Here is a 17,716-nt window from a genome sequence, read left to right on the forward strand (position 1 = left end):
TCTTCAAAGGGAGTGACACTGTAGACCCAAACTGCTACAGACCAATATCTATCCTACCTTGTCTTTCTAAGGTCTTCAAAAGCCAAGTTAACAAACAGATTACCGACCATTTCGAATCCCACCGTACCTTCTCCGCTATGCAATCTGGTTTCAGAGCTGGTCATGGGTGCATCTCAGCCACGCTCAAGGTCCTAAACGACATCATAACCGCCATCGATAAGAAACATTACTGTGCAGCCGTATTCATTGATCTGGCCAAGGCTTTCGACTCTGTCAATCACCACATCCTCATCGGCAGACTCAACAGCCTTGGTTTCTCAAATGATTGCCTCGCCTGGTTCACCAACTACTTCTCTGATAGAGTTCAGTGTGTCAAATCTGAGGGTCTGTTGTCCGGACCTCTGGCAGTCTCTATGGGGGTGCCACAGGGTTCAATTCTTGGACCGACTCTCTTCTCTGTATACATCAATGAGGTCGCTCTTGCTGCTGGTGAGTCTCTGATCCACCTCTACGCAGACGACACCATTCTGTATACTTCCGGCCCCTCTTTGGACACTGTGTTAACTAACCTCCAGACAAGCTTCAATGCCATACACCTCTCCTTCCGTGGCCTACAACTGCTCTTAAACGCAAGTAAAACTAAATGCATGCTATTCAACCGATCACTGCCCGGCTCCGACTTAGAATACGTGGACAACTACAAATACCTAGGTGTCTGGTTAGACTGTAAACTCTCCTTCCAGACTCACGTTAAGCATTTCCAATACAAAATTAAATCTAGAATTGGCTTCCTATATCGCAACAAAACATCCTTCACTCATGCTGCCAAACATACCCTCGTAAAACTGACCATCCTACCGATCCTCGACTTCGGTGATGTCATCTATAAAATAGCCTCCAACACTCTACTCAACAAACTGGATGCAGTCTATCACAGTGCCAACCGTTTTGTCACCAAAGCCCCATACACTACCCACCACTGCTGGCCAGGTCACCATCTGGCCAGGTCGCAATTGTAAATGAGAACTTGTTCTCAACTTGCCTACCTGGTTAAATAAAGGTAAAATAAATAAATAAATAAAAATTGCGACCTGTACTCTCTCGTTGGTTGGCCCTCGCTTCATACTCGTCGCCAAACCCACTGGCTACAGGTTATCTTCAAGTCTCTGCTAGGTAAAGCACCGCCTTATCTCAGCTCACTGGTCACCATAGCAGCACCCACTCGTAGCACGCGCTCAAGCAGGTATATCTCACTGGTCACCCCCAAAGCCAATTCCTCTGGTCGTCTTTCCGTCCAGTTCTCTGCTGCCAATGACTGGAACGAACTGCAAAAATCTCTGAAGCTGGAGACTCACATCTCCCTCACTAGCTTTAAGCACCAGCTGTCAGAGCAGCTCACAGATCACTGCACCTGTACATAGCCCATCTGTAAACAGCCCATCTATCTACCTACCCCATCCCCATACCGTATTTATTTATTTATCTTGCTGCTTTGCACCCCAATATTTCTACTTGCACATTCATCTTCTGCACATCTACCATTCCAGTGTTTCAATTGCTATATTGTAATTACTTCACCACCAAGGCCTATTTATTGCCTTAACTTCCTAATCTTACTTCATTTGCACTCACTGTATATAGACTTTTTGTTTTATTTTGTTCTACTGTCTTATTGACTATGTTTTGTTTATTCCATGTGTAACTCTGTGTTATGTGTCGAATTGCTATGCTTTATCTTGGCCAGGTCGCAGTTGCAAATGAGAACTTGTTCTCAACTAGCCTACCTGGTTAAATAAAGGTGAAATAAAATATTTAACACTATACAAATTGTTTTTAAAGAAATACAGTAAAAAGTCCGGGCAAATAATTAAAACATTCTAGAAATCATAAATCAACTCTAGGTTTGGCGCTATACTGTCATTGGTGCAGAAGCCTATAGCTTGGGTCTCCAAATTTCATCTGAAGTTATAAGGCCAGCATTTCATATACAGCGGGGCAAAAAAGTATTTAGTCAGCCACCAATTGTGCAAGTTCTCCCACTTAAAAAGATGAGAGAGGCCTGTAATTTTCATCATACAGTGCCTTGCAAAAGTATTCGGCCCCCTTGAACTTTGTGACCTTTTGCCACATTTCAGGCTTCAAACATAAAGATATAAAACTGTATTTTTTTGTGAAGAATCAACAACAAGTGGGGCACAATCATGAAGTGGAACGACATTTATTGGATATTTCAAACTTTTTTTGTGAACAGCAGTTTTCAGTTCTTTCCACAGATTCTCGATTGGATTCAGGTCTGGACTTTGACTTGGCCATTCTAACACCTGGATATGTTTATTTTTGAACCATTCCATTGTAGATTTTGCTTTATGTTTTGGATCATTGTCTTGTTGGAAGACAAATCTCCGTCCCAGTCTCAGGTCTTTTGCAGACTCCATCAGGTTTTCTTCCAGAATGGTCCTGTGTTTGGCTCCATCCATCTTCCCATCAATTTTAACCATCTTCCCTGTCCCTGCTGAAGAAAAGCAGGCCCAAACCATGATGCTGCCACCACCATGTTTGACAGTGGGGATGGTGTGTTCAGCTGTGTTGCTTTTACGCCAAACATAACGTTTTGCATTGTTGCCAAAAAGTTCAATTTTGGTTTCATCTGACCAGAGCACCTTCTTCCACATGTTTGGTGTGTCTCCCAGGTGGCTTGTGGCAAACTTTAAACGACACTTTTTATGGATATCTTTAAGAAATTGCTTTTTTCTTGCCACTCTTCCATAAAGGCCAGATTTGTGCAATTTACGACTGATTGTTGTCCTATGGACAGAGTCTCCCACTTCAGCTGTAGATCTCTGCAGTTCATCCAGAGTGATCATGGGCCTCTTGGCTGCATCTCTGATCAGTCTTCTCCTTGTATGAGCTAAAAGTTTAGAGGGACGGCCAGGTCTTGGTAGATTTGCAGTGGTCTGATACTCCTTCCATTTCAATATTATCGCTTGCACAGTGCTCCTTGGGATGTTTAAAGCTTGGGACATTTTTGTATCCAAATCCGGCTTTAAACTTCTTCACAACAGTATCTCGGACCTGCCTGGTGTGTTCCTTGTTCTTCATGATGCTCTCTGCACTTTTGGCGGGCCTCTGAGACTATCACAGTGCAGGTGCATTTATACGGACACTTGATTACACACAGGTGGATTGTATTTATCATCATTAGTTATTTAGGTCAACATTGGATCATTCAGAGATCCTCACTGAACTTCTGGAGAGAGTTTGCTGCACTGAAAGTAAAGGGGCTGAATAATTTTGCACGCCCAATTTTTCAGTTTTTGATTTGTTAAAAAAGTTTGAAATATCCAATAAATGTCGTTCCACTTCATGATTGTGTCCCACTTGTTGATTCTTCACAAAAATATACAGTTTTATATCTTTATGTTTGAAGCCTGAAATGTGGCAAAAGGTCGCAAAGTTCAAGGGGGCCGAATACTTTCGCAAGGCACTGTAGGTACACTTCAACTATGACAGACAAAATGAGAAAAAAAATCCAGAAAATCACATTGTAGGATTTTTAATGAATTTATTTGCAAATTATGGTGGAAAATAAGTATTTGGTCACCTACAAACAAGCAAGATTTCTGGCTCTCACAGACCCCTTCTTTAAAGGCTCCTTTGTCTCCCACTCGTTACCTGTATTAATGGCACCTGTTTGAACTTGTTATCAGTATAAAAGACACCTGTTCACAACCTCAAACAGTCACACTCCACTATGGCCAAGACCAAAGAGCTGGACACCAGAAACAAAATTGTAGACCTACACCAGGCTGGGAAGACTGAATCTGCAATAGGCAAGCAGCTTGGTTTGAAGAAATCAACTGTGGGAGCAATTATTAGGAAATGGAACACATACAAGACCACTAATAATCTCCCTCGATCTGGGGCTCCACGCAAGATCTCACCCAGTGGGGTCAAAATGATCACAAGAGCGGTGAGCAAAAATCCCAGAACCACACGGGGGGGACCTAGTGAATGACCTGCAGAGAGCTGGGACCAAAGTAACAAAGCCTACCATCAGTAACACACTACGCCGCCAGGGACTCAAATCCTGCAGTGCCAGGCGTGTCCCCCTGCTTATGCCAGTACATGTCTAGGCCAGTCTGAAGTTTGCTAGAGAGCATTTGGATGATCCAGAAGAAGATTGGGAGAATGTCATATGGTCAGATGAAACCAAAATATAACTTTTTGGTAAAAACTCAACTCGTCGTGTTGGAGGACAAAGAATGCTGAGTTGCATCCAAAGAACACCATACCTACTGTGAAGCATGGGGGTGGAAACATCATGCTTTGGGGCTGTTTTTCTGCAAAGGGACCAGGGTGACTGAGCCGTGTAAAGGAAAGAATGAATGGGGCCATGTATCGTGAGATTTTGAGTGAAAACCTCTTTCCATCAGCAAGGGCATTGAAGATGAAAAGTGGCTGGGTCTTTCAGCATGACAATGATCCCAAACACACCGCCCAGGCAACGAAGGAGTGGCTTCGTAAGAAGCATTTCAAGGTCCTGGAGTGGCCTAGCCAGTCTCCAGATCTCAACCCCATAGAAAATATTTGGAGGGAGTTGAAAGTCTGTGTTGCCCAGCAACAGCCCCAAAACATCACTGCTCTAGAGGAGATCTGCATGGAGGAATGGGCCAAAATACCAGCAACAGTGTGTGAAAACCTTGTGAAGACTTACAGAAAACGTTTGACCTCTGTCATTGCCAACAAAGGGTATATAACAAAGTATTGAGATAAACTTTTGTTATTGACCAAATACTTATTTTCCAGCATAATTTGCAAATAAATTCATTAAAAATCCTACAATGTGATTTTCTGGATTTCTTTCCCTCATTTTGTCTGTCATAGTTGAAGTGTTAGTGGCTGACTAAATACTTTTTTCCCCCACTGTAGGTCACTTTGGAAAAGGTGATTATATTGATTTGCTTCAGTTTGCTGCCATTTTTGCATTAATTATGGATCTCCATTAGCTGCTGCCAAGGCAGCAAATAAAATACAATTTTATTGGTTGCATACAGATATTTAGCAGCAGCTACTCTTCCTAGGGTCCAGCAAAATTAAGGCGGTTATACAATTTTTAAAACATTACAATACGTTTCACAACACATTAAGTCTGTGCCCTCAGGCCACTATTCTACTACCACAAATCTACAACACAAAATCCATGCGTGCATGTGTGTATATTGCGTATGTTATCTGTGTCTGTGTGTGTGTTTCAATATGACTGGGTTCAGATTTGTCAATACAGTCTCCAGCGATCATAAGTTAAAATAGGTCTAAAACAATATTGTAATTTATATTTACGATCCCCTCATCCAAACAACTTACATGTTTACCTAGCTCTTATCAATAGCTCTTATCAATTTGTAAATTACAGTGCATGGAGAATGTTGATATTTCTATCTGATAAAATAAAGTAGATGTTCACCTTAGAACTGACAAGTTGCTCGACCTTATTCATAATTTCATCGTGCCTAAAGGTGGTGGAATTATGAGGGAATTAAGTCAAGGTCAGAATACTGTTAGACACACCTCCGACGCACCTTAATTCCTTTGATCTCCACCCAAAGTGAAAAGCGGTTGAATAGCATGCTATTCTCATGCTTTAGTTCAAGGTCAGAGTGCGCGTATAGAGAGAAGTGCATAAAAAGGGAATTATGTTCCATTTATGCACGATTAACTTGGGTTGGAATTTCCCCATACTGTATTGGGAGTCTCACCCTGGTTTGATTGAGTATTTACCATGTTTTAGTCTAAAATACATATTGACTTAATACCCCAGGGTCCTCGGAACATGTTGGAACTAAACTGTCTCCTCTCAGGTCTGACCGACTCCTGGAACATGTGTCCATCGCCCTGGTAGGGAAGTACACAAAGTTCTCTGACTCATATGCCTCTGTCATCAAGGCCCTGGAGCACTCAGCCCTCGCCATCAACCACAAACTAGAGATCAAGGTATGGAACACAGTCACATTCACCCATGCTCCCTCTTTGGAGCGACTGCAGTTCCCTACGCACAGCATCTGTGTGTAGGAAGAGACGACTCTGCTTACATCGGTGGCATTGATGTTATCTTTTGTGCTAACCAAACCTTGCGTATCCTTAGACGAGGATTATGAGAAGCTCTGTTCTAATGGACTGTGTTAAATATGGCCTTATTTGTTATGTTATAATAAAAATGACGATTACTGTATGTCATGTTCTTATTCCACCCACCTCCCACTGACCCTCAGTCTTCCTCTGGCAGTTCATCGACTCTGCAGACCTAGAGCCAAATACACTGCAGGAGGAGCCTGTGAAGTACCACGAGGCCTGGCAGAAACTCTGCAGTGCTGAGTGAGTCTACAGCAAAATACCTACAATGAGTATACAAAACATTAAAAACACCTGCTCTTTCCATAACATAGCTTTCACTTGGTCAGCCTATGATGCATTATTGATGTCACTTGTTAAATCCACTTCAAACAGTGTAGATTGGGAGGAGACAGGTTAAGGAAGGGTTATTTTTAAGCCTTGAGACAGTTGAGACATGGATTGTGCATGTGTGTATTGTTGGATTCTGGAGTAAACTTTGAACATTTGTTATACTCAGAGTATAGGAACATTAGTTACACAAGAGACATGAGGGGTGCCATGATGAAGCTTGGGAGGGGCTGAGTGCAGGGGAAACAATTGCATGTGAGAGTATGTATAAGGGGAGAAACTGTTGAAGGCTCATTTACGTGTAGTAGCAGTATCAATATGGAGAGAGGTTGGTTTATGCCCTATGGGGAGAGGGAGACATGAGAGATGATGCGGGTTATCAATAATAGTGATATTTGAGGATGTACTGGAATAGGACATTAAGTAATCCGTATTCTCCAGTAATACATTTTCAGACGCTATGGTATCGGTTCTAATACAAGGTATTAAGTGCCATGACCAATTAATTATTATCCGGGGAAGTGTGTAGCGCTAACTTGTCAACTAGTTAATAGAAGGTGTGTATTATAGACGGGAGTGAAGGAATCTAAAATACCTTGGACACCGTCGGGAGAGTTTATGGAATAATAACTATTGATATGTCGACAAACGGCTCTGATTCTCCCTGTAGAACAGAGCTAGGGATTTTAATCAAGCCATGGAGGCTCTGAAAGAAGCGCACAAGCATTCTACCAATTCGGCTGGAATATGGGACAAATTGAGAAAATTTGAGAAAATTGGACAACATTTTCCTGCTGACGGAGAATTCAAAACAAATAAAGACTTCAGGGAGGCAATTATGACTTGGCACAAAGACATAAAACCAGAATCAAAAGCTCAATATAACAGCGTTTTGATGTCAGCATTCTATCAACAAAAAGTGCATCACGATAAACCCGGAATGAGTACCAGGACTCTGCCACAGAAAGACGTAACGGGAGTGTATTGATAGAATTTGCAGTTCTGCTTTGATGGCAGGTTTGAACCCTGTGATCAAAACGGTAATTGCAGAGGTAGTAGATTTAATTCAAGACGATGTTTTGAGAGTGGAATATAGCTCTGCTAACCTCGCCGACATGCGAGGGGTTAATAGGGCCATAGAGAAAAGCACTAACTATAGTTTCAATGGCCAAGATAAGACAATGAAATGTAGCGGAAATGCATCACAGCGTAGGGAGACCGAGTCCTGTTTAAGGTGTGGGGCTATTGGTCATTGGAAAAGGGAGTGTAAAGTGGGTATGGAGCCTGCTGTATTCGTAGAAAATGCTGCCAGGCAAGCGTTTGCGTCGTTTTGAAAACGGCAACAACAAATACTCTGGAAAGTAGCAGGAATGGCACTTTCACCTAGCGGTGTATAGTCTCTGTTCGATCGATTAGTGGTTCATAGAGATTACAGTTTCTATATGATGGAAGACGTATGAGATCACATTTTACCTAACTTTTTAGTAGAGGCCAGGGTTCAAATATAGCGGTTTCCTTACGACGGGAAATGGGCTAAATTTGCCACAGGAAAATGTATTTGGGGTTGAAGAATCTAGGCGAAATGCCAGGGGAATTAATTCTAAAGGTAACACATTTAAAATATATTGCCAAACACTCCTTGCAAACTCAGAAAGCCTTGGGTTTTTTTTTTTTATATCATGAGATATTTTGTGGTTTTATTTTTAAAATATATTTACATTTTATGTCGCCTTTATTCTGGAAAATATTTCTAGGATGGTTGAAAGGGTGGAGGAGTCACGAGGTATTGGTATAGGGGTTATCAAACCTAAAATTAACTTTTCATTTTTTTATGTGGTGAGGTGGTTATGGAGAATCATGGGGAAAAGAGACCAGTGAATCGTTAGACTCGGTGGCGAGATAATGTTGCCTTGTCGAAGGGTAGTACATGCGAAATAAAGGATGGGGTGGATTAAAACAAACATTTAATGATTGGAGAAAGGACAGTGGATTTACAAATAACAGGTTTGGTTTATAATTAATACTATGCTGATTAAAATGTAGCACAGTGAATGCTAACGAAATGTACACTCTTTTCCAGAAGAGGGGGTTTTGTTATTTTTCGTTGGAAGGTCCCCGGAGATTGTGAGGGGAGTGCAGTTAGTGATATTTGGCCGTTTTAGGTATTAACGTATCTGGATTAAGCCATAACCGAGTTCCAGATAATAAGTGAGGCTTGTTCATGTGTGTTCTGGACCTACGGTTCACCAGCACACACCATTTACTGGTTACGAATGTGTGTCAGTGGTGTGTTGATACTGTGGGATTTATCGAATGGGGTCTTTTCAATTCGGTTAAATTGGGTATGCAGAAGGATGGACATGTTTTGAAAGGTATTTCAATTGTTTCTGAAGGACAGGGAAAGAAAAGGGAGAGGAAACATTTTAAATGGGGTCGAATGCCCTGTATCCTAAAATGTCTTATGAAGTCTGATCGAAATGGGGATTTAATTATAAAATGAATGAGAAACACCAGTCTCTATCAAAACTACCATTACTTTAGGAGATTATTATTATTTCCGTAGGGAGTTATAAAGAGTTGTAATTCTAAGTTGTTAGTTAGTTATTCGAATTAGTTTATTTTTGATTTAACATATTGTTTTTGAATCACGTGTTCCACAGGGTAAATTACCAGTTCCCAGAGGAAAATATATGTTATAAGGGATGACAGTGACTTCAAATGGATTGTGATATATGTATTGCTCATTTCATTTTGTGTTTTTGTTTCGATACAAATTTGGGATACTGGAGTGTGGAATTCTGCGAGGGGTTAGGGTGCTAACTTCATGATCTGATAACTCTTCCGAGAGGTCGCCAGCTGAATAAGGGTGTATGGATTGATTTAGAAAATGGTTTTAGCAGTAACACGTATGTTATGCTTTTTGACATTTTTCGTAGATATAATGTTATTAAGAAATGCTTGTCTGGATTTCCTGAAACAGAAATTAAATTAACTAAACTGTTGTTTTGATCTGTGCTTTTTTGAGGTTATCATGGAAGGTGACGTCATACCGTGCCTTAATGCATGGTGGGAATAATTTGGCCACAAACAGTGTGTGCGAACCTCAAAACCCTCCCTAACCGTCTGAAGAAAGAGCGACAAAGGCGTGACTTTTAACACTCCTGAGTCCGAACCATAAACCGGGGCCGTAGTGCTGAGAGCGCGTGTGGAGTGAGCGTGGAGAGAGAGAGCGGTTCAGGTGAGAGACTCATGTACGTGGGAGAAACGTATGTATCTACTTGGATATTAAAATCGGGACGTTATCAAGGGCCATAAAATGTGACAGGTAAAAGTTAGAGTGGGGCAAAAAAGTATTTAGTCAGCCATCAATTGTGCAAGTTCTCCTACTTAAAAAGATGAGAGACCTGTAATTTTCATTATAGGTACACTTCAACTATGACAGACAAAATGAGAAAAAAAATCCAGAAAATCACATTGTAGGATTTTAATGAATTTATTTGCAAATTATGGTGGAAAATAAGTATTTGGCCACCAACAAACAAGCAAGATTTCTTGCTCTCACAGACCTGTAACTTCTTCTTTAAGAGGCTCCTCTGTCCTCCACTCATTACCTGTATTAATGGCACCTGTTTGAACTTATCAGTATAAAAGACACCTGTCCACAACCTCAAACAGTCACACTCCAAACTCCACTATGGCCAAGACCAAAGAGCTGTCAAAGGACACCAGAAACAAAATTGTAGATCTGCACCAGGCTGGGAAGACTGAATCTGCAATAGGTAAGCAGCATGGTTTGAAGAAATCAACTGTGGGAGCAATTATTAGGAAATGGAAGACATACAAGACCACTGATAATCTCCCTCGATCTGGGGCTCCACGCAAGATCTCACCCTGTGGGGTCAAAATGATTACAAGAACGGTGAGCAAAAATCCCAGAACCACACGGGGGGACCTAGTGAATGACCTGCAGAGAGCTGGGACCAAAGTAACAAAGCCTACCATCAGTAACACACTACGCCGCCAGGGACTCAAATCCTGCAGTGCCAGACGTGTCCCCCTGCTTAAGCCAGTACATGTCCAGGCCCCTCTGAAGTTTGCTAGAGAGCATTTGGATTATCCAGAAGAAGATTGGGGGAATGTCATATGGTCAGATGAAACCAAAATAGAACTTTTTGGCAAATACAATTTCATATTTTTAACAAGAGTAATAGTTAGTTAGTATATTACATTTACGCAAATCATGAATGCTTTTAAAAAATATCTATATTTATTACTTTCCAAATAAATGTTATATTTCCTTGGAAATACATGGTTAGCCATGAGAAAGACCCTCTCTCTCTGTGACAGCGGGAGAGGCATGGTAGGCTGGGTCAGGTTGTGTGGGGTGGTTGCTCTCCTGTAGATGAATTAAGCAGCAGAGTATCTGCTGGCCATCCAACATGGCAATTCACATAGAAATACATCACCTACAACAGCCTTTGCCGTGTAGAATCGAGAACAGATCTATATATTGCATTTCTTTCTGGAAAACTGTATCTAAATGCGGTGTCTCAGATGAAATAAGCCACTGTTCTTCATTCATTATCAATGGAGAAAGCTCAAAACTGCGGAGGACAGCAGAGAGAAGGATGGTGGGATTTGTGTGAAGCATAAACACAATCAGAGGTTTAAGCACTCGCCGTAATCAGCAGGTTAGGAAGAGTACACAACCATTCTAGGAGGCACTCTGCCACAAATGTGCTTTGATCTTTTTTTATCTTTTCCAGCTCCAAACAGCGTGGTGGCGAGTCAATCTGCAAGTCTAATCTAGGCGAGCAGTGAGGAGCGCACATAACAATACAGGCTCCAGACATCACAAGCCAGCTAAAAGAAACCCATGAAACAAACAAGTTACACACACTCATAACTTCTTATGGCTTGGGGGCAGTGTTTCGACGTCTGGATGAGAAACGTGCCCAAAGTAAACTGCCTGTTACTCAGGCCCAGAGGCTAGGATATGCATATAATGGTAGATTTGGATAGAAAACACTCTAAAGTTTCCAAAACTGTTAAAATAATGTCTGTGAGTATAACAGAACTGATATGGCAGGCGAAGACCTGAGGAATATCCATCCAGGAAGTGGGATTTTTTTGATGTGGGTAGTTTTCAATTGAATGCCTATTGAGTATCTAATGGGTTAGGACCCAGATTGCAGTTCTTATGGCTTCCACTAGATGTCAACAGTCTTTAGACATTGTTTCAGGCTTGTTTTCTGAAAAATGAAGAAGAATGAGACCTTTCTGTCAGTAGACTGTAGAATCATTTAGTGCTGGTTTGCGTGCGTGATCGAGTGCGCGCCCTTCAATGTTTTTCCTTTCTATTGAATACGTTATTGTCCGGTTGAAATATTATCGATTATTTATACAATTGGCAACCTGAGGATTAATTATAAACATCGCTTGACATGTTTCGACAAACTTTACCAGTACTGTTAAAATCAAATCAAATCTATTTTTATTTGTCACATACACATGGTTAGCAGATGTTAATGCGAGTGTAGCGAAATGCTTGTGCTTCTAATTCCGACAATGCAGTAATAACCAACAAGTAATCTAACTAACAATTCCAAAACTACTGTCTTATACACAGTGTAAGGGGATAAGAATATGTACATAAGGATATATGAATGAGTGATGGTACAGAGCAGCATAGGCAGGATACAGTAGATGGTATCGAGTACAGTATATACATGAGGTGAGTATGTAAACAAAGTGGCATAGTTAAAGTGGCTAGTGATACATGTATTACATAAGGATGCAGTCGATGATATAGAGTACAGTATATACGTATGCATATGAGATGAATAATGTAGGGTAAGTAACATTATATAAGGTAGCATTGTTTAAAGTGGCTAGTGATATATTGATATACTCAATGTTAGTGGTGGCTGTTTAACAGTCTGATGGCCTTGAGATAGAAGCTGTTTTTCAGTCTCTCGGTCCCAGCTTTGATGCACCTGTACTGACCTCGCCTTCTGGATGATAGCAGGGTGAACAGGCAGTGGCTCGGGTGGTTGATGTCCTTGATGATCTTTATGGCCTTCCTGTAACATCGGGTGGTGTAGGTGTCCTGGAGGGCAGATAGTTTGCCCCCGGTGATGCGTTGTGCAGACCTCACTACCCTCTGGAGAGCCATACGGTTGTGGGCGGAGCAGTTGCCGTACCAGGCGGTGATACAGCCCGCCAGGATGCTCTCGATTGTGCATCTGTAGAAGTTTGTGAGTGCTTTTGGTGACAAACTGAATTTCTTCAGCCTCCTGAGGTTGAAGAGGCGCTGCTGCGCCTTCTTCACGATGCTGTCTGTGTGAGTGGACCAATTCGGTTTGTCTGTGATGTGTATGCCGAGGAACTTAAAACTTTCTACCCTCTCCACTACTGTTCCATCGATGTGGATAGGGGGGTGTTCCCTCTGCTGTTTCCTGAAGTCCACAATCATCTCCTTAGTTTTGTTGACGTTGAGTGTGAGGTTATTTTCCTGACACCACACTCCGAGGGCCCTCACCTCCTCCCTGTAGGCCGTCTCGTCGTTGTTGGTAATCAAGCCTACCACTGTTGTGTCGTCCGCAAACTTGATGATTGAGTTGGAGGTGTGCGTGGCCACGCAGTCGTGGGTGAACAGGGAGTACAGGAGAGGGCTCAGAACGCACCCTTGTGGGGCCCCAGTGTTGAGGATCAGCGGGGTGGAGATGTTGTTGCCTACCCTCCCCACCTGGGGGCGGCCCGTCAGGAAGTCCAGTACCCAGTTGCACAGGGCGGTGTTAGGATGTATTCGTCTGCATGTTTTGATTGCCATTGAGCCAGTGGATTACTGAACAAAACGCGCCAACAAAACAGAGTTTTTGGGATATAAAGAGGGACGTTTTTGAACAAAACAAACATTTATTGTGTAGCTGGTACTCTTGTGACTGCAACCAGATGAAGATCTTCAAAGGTAAGTGATTCATTTTATCGCTATTTCTGACTTTCGTGACGCCTCTACTCCTCTACTTTTCCTCTACTTGGAAAATGTTTGTATGCTTTTGTAAGCGGGGATCTGTCTTCAGATAATCGCATAGTATGCTTTCGCCGTAAAGCCCTTTTGAAATCTGACAAAGCAGCTGGATTAACAAGAAGTTAATCTTTAAGCCTATGTATATCACTTGTATTTTTATGTTTATTATGACTATTTCTGTAATTTTGAATTTGGCGTTCTGCAATTTCACCGGATGTTGTCGAGGTAGGTTGCTAGCGGATCGCCTGCGCCAGAGAGGATAAACACACAACCTCGTGTGATGGATAGCTGTCGGCTATATTAGCCACGACTTACCGTTCTTCGTGCAGCTTCAAATGTCGAACAAAGTTGGAAATTGTTGCGCCTCCGTCTTTAATTTTCTTCCCGCATGTTTTGCAAGTTGCAATCCGTTTTTTGTTGATACAGCAGGTCTTTATATCTGAACATAATAATTTGGGGTATCATCTTTCCAAGGGCTCCATCTGAATTCACCCGCTGACGTTCCTCTGCACTGCCACGCACAATTTGATTGGCTGCTGTCCGATTCAAACTGTAATCCGTTAAATGAAGAGTTGATGCGTTGCACACTTTTTTTAATAGCATAATTTTTTATATTTCGGCTTGGGGAGGATATCAAGTCAGGTCGAGTCATAAGGCTCAAGTCCAAGTCATGAGTCATTGGTGTTAAAGTCAGTCGAGTTGCAAGTCATCATATTTGTGATTCGAGTCTGATCAGAATTTCTGATGGAACTGTAAAGAGTGACACACAGAATAAGCGTTCCATCTGACATGGAACAAGACAGCAGATTCAGCTGGAATGGCATTTTGTTGTGTGATGAGAGATGGAAATAAAATTGTGTATGGTGTGGTCATAGAACAGAGGCCATAAGTCTCTGAGTTTGTAAACCTCACGGTGGAGTTTGTTTTATCATTGTTCGTTCATATCTAATCATGTATTATCTTTTATTTTAGATTCATGTTTTTTTTTAGCATTGTTTGTTCAATTATAAGTAATTTCCAAGTTTATGTCAATTGAACAGTAGGACGCCATTGTTCAAAAAGAGGGACTGTTGGATTCTGGAGTAAACTTTGAACATTGTTATACTCAGAGTATAGGAACATTAGTTACAGAAGAGACATGAGATGAGGGGTGCCATAATGTAGCTGCTGAGGGGCTGACTGCAGGGAAAACAATTGCATGTGACGGTATTGATAAGGGGAGAAACCACTGAAGGCTCGTATCACTTAGTTCCCTGCTTAGCAAGAATGATGCAATGTTTAGAGATGAGGAGGAGACTCCACCCAAAGTGGGGTATGAATATCACCTCGGGGGAAGCCATTTCTTGGTCTGAATACAGCTGTGTCGACCCTTTGGGAAGAATTAAACTTGGTCAAGCTTCTTTAGTGTCCGTGAGTGATTTACTCAAAAAATATGAGAACTTAACAGTATGAATGGGCAAGACAAAATATGTAAGTGCCTTTTGAACAGGGTATGGTAGTAGGTGCCTGACATACTGGTTTGTGTCAAGAACTGCAACTCTGCTGGTTTTTTCATGCTCCAAAGTTTCCTGTGTGTATCAAGAATGGTCCACCCAAAGGACACCCAGCCAACTTTTTTCTTAACTGTGTTGTTGGTTAAGGGTTCGTAAGTAAGCATTTCACTGTAAGGTCTACATGTGTTGTGTTCCCTTTAGAAAGCTTTCGACACCTTGTAGAGTCCATGCCCTGACGAATTGAGACTATTCTGAGGGCAAAAGGAGGGGGGCGCAACTCAATATAATAGGCTGCTTGACACCATAAATCCAACAGCATTTACATGAGCATTGTGAATTAAAAAAAATTCTGTGTAATTGTAACCCTAAGCCAAGGGAGCTGTGTTCTCCTGTCAGTGAAGGATCAATGTTGTCTCATACATACAGTGGTGTCTTGGTACCTGGAGGCTTCGGTGTACGGGGGACAGAGGGGAAAATCCAGGCTATCAGCTGGGCAAGGAAAAAGAAAAAGCCATTTTTAGGTAAGATGTATTTAAGCATTAATGAAATACAAATGAATCAATAGTATTGCCATGTATCATGCGTCAGTTTAGCATGTTTTGTTAAATGGAAATGATATTCTGTATGTCACTCTTTATAGTTCCATCAGAACTTCTGATCAGACTAGTTCAGCCTGACTTTTTTTTATTGCACACATTTAATCCCAATTGTCTTGTTGCAGGGGTATGTTTGGGCATGCAGTTGGCAGTGTGTGAATTTGCCCGCAATGTTCTTGGCTGGCAAGGTAATATTTGAATCAGTAATCGTTATATCCTTGAGGTGTATGTTGCGTAATTCCAGAATGTTCATAAGTTAAATGTTCAACTCTCAAACCTTAGAATGGAACTGAAATACGTATTTCTTTTTTTTTTTATAACAGATGCCAACTCTACTGAATTCCATCCAGAATCTAAACACCCAGTGGTAGGTGTGCCATAGTAATCATGTCCTTCTCTGTCACTTCTCACTGAGTTTTGGCTCACAAACATTGTGATATTCTGGTCCTTTTTTGACAGGTGATTGACATGCCAGAACACAACCCTGGGCAGATGGGTGGGACTATGAGGTTGGGGAAGAGGCGGACCATCTTCAAATCCAACACCAGCATTTTGAGTGAGTGCTAATCTTGCCAAACCAACATAGGGTTTGTTGTGTTATAATGGTTGATAATATTCAGTATTTATTTTTCAGGAAAGCTGTATGGTGATGCTGAATATGTTGACGAGAGGCATCGTCACCGTTTTGAGGTAGTAGAGCTGAATCGAGTCTTGATGTGTATATTTGCGTTACATTTTTAAAGTACATTTTACATCATATGTTACTTGGAAGACAATCCATTTGACAATCCATTTGAAGTGTTACATGTATTACATTCTAAGTGTGGATAGGATGAATTGATGGGAGCTCTCTGTCCTCTTAGGTGAACCCTGAGCTGAAGCACCACTTTGAGGAGAGGGGCTTCCATTTTGTCGGCCAAGACGTAGAGGGAGAGAGGATGGAGGTCATTGAGCTGGATGGTGAGTTAACCATGGAGACATTTCAGTGTTTTCCACTGTCTGGCTCTTGGAAATGTTATTGTTAAATAGTGCGTTATCACTTCATAAAGTACTTTCTTGAATGAATTGAACAAAAAAATGTAACACAATTTGTAGGGGTATCAAATGTAATGACAGTTGTAGCTACGCCAACCGTCCGTAGTATCCATCTCAAACTGATCATCTTCCCACCTGTGTTGTTTCAGATCATGCCTATTTTGTTGGAGTGCAGTACCACCCAGAGTTCACTTCTCGTCCCATCAAGCCCTCACCCCCCTACTTTGGCCTCCTGCTGGCTGCAGCAGGGAAACTCCAGAGCTACCTACAGAAAGGTTGTCGCCTCTCACCACGGTAAGACCACGCAGATCATTGTATTTCTCATCATTTCCTTTTAATCCATCAGATGGAGGCAAGCAAGATGAGTGGCATTTGGTCTGGCGTAAAGGGGAATGGAAAAAAGTTACCCGGACAGTTTTGGATTTTTGTAATGCTATACCTAGTTTATATCTCTGACTTATCATATCATCCTGAAAAAGTATTATGGATGTATATAACTCTGTCCCTTGTGTTACAGAGACACATACAGTGACCGCAGCGACAGCAGCTCTCCAGACTCTGAGATCGCTGAACTGAAATTCTAGGAGTTACATGCACCTGTTACTCTGTTGATGCTGGTACTAATGTTATAGTTCACCTCATCTTTTCAAACTCAATACACAGCCTCCGCTCATCTACCTGACAATAAATACTTTTTTCTGTCACCCAACGGAAGGTCTCGTTACTGAGAAAAGTAGCTCTCTGAAATGATGCAGGAAACTAAAATGGCTAGATTTTTAAACAATTGAATTGAACAATTGAATGCAACATATCGGCATTACAATGCCCCCCTTTTTTAAATGGTATTCTTCAAAGTGAAACTTTGTCCAAGAACACTAAGAAACAACAGTGTGAATACAGTTTGATAATATGTAAATGTAGTAAGAGATGTATGTGTTTGTCAATTTCCCTCAGAAAAAAACACCCAGCGAGGTGTTATTGAATAAAACAGTGATGCACTAATGAATGGAAGATGAAAATAAAAAGTTGGTGTGAATTTGATCCATCTTCCATTCTGCACTATTTCAATATCATCCTTCACATTTTTTGTTTATAACAGAAAG

The 17,716-nt window shown here is 41.5% G+C and overlaps 1 protein-coding gene across 1 annotated transcript in view; it reads left to right on the plus strand.

Moving 5' to 3' along the window:
• Nucleotides 1–17,654, plus strand: part of ctps1b (CTP synthase 1b) — a 33,297-nt gene extending 15,643 nt beyond the window's left edge. The window contains exons 9-18 of the mRNA XM_021596594.2: nucleotides 5,859–5,991; nucleotides 6,284–6,372; nucleotides 15,409–15,503; nucleotides 15,704–15,766; nucleotides 15,902–15,945; nucleotides 16,038–16,134; nucleotides 16,213–16,268; nucleotides 16,442–16,538; nucleotides 16,763–16,907; nucleotides 17,131–17,654. Coding sequence (XP_021452269.1) covers nucleotides 5,859–5,991; nucleotides 6,284–6,372; nucleotides 15,409–15,503; nucleotides 15,704–15,766; nucleotides 15,902–15,945; nucleotides 16,038–16,134; nucleotides 16,213–16,268; nucleotides 16,442–16,538; nucleotides 16,763–16,907; nucleotides 17,131–17,197 — 886 coding nt within the window. The 3' untranslated portion in view covers nucleotides 17,198–17,654. The remainder of the gene's footprint in view (nucleotides 1–5,858; nucleotides 5,992–6,283; nucleotides 6,373–15,408; nucleotides 15,504–15,703; nucleotides 15,767–15,901; nucleotides 15,946–16,037; nucleotides 16,135–16,212; nucleotides 16,269–16,441; nucleotides 16,539–16,762; nucleotides 16,908–17,130) is intronic.
• The last annotated feature ends 62 nt before the right edge of the window (nucleotides 17,655–17,716 follow it).

This window comes from Oncorhynchus mykiss, chromosome 3 (assembly GCF_013265735.2).
Source record: "Oncorhynchus mykiss isolate Arlee chromosome 3, USDA_OmykA_1.1, whole genome shotgun sequence".
Classification (NCBI taxonomy): Eukaryota; Metazoa; Chordata; class Actinopteri; order Salmoniformes; family Salmonidae; genus Oncorhynchus; species Oncorhynchus mykiss.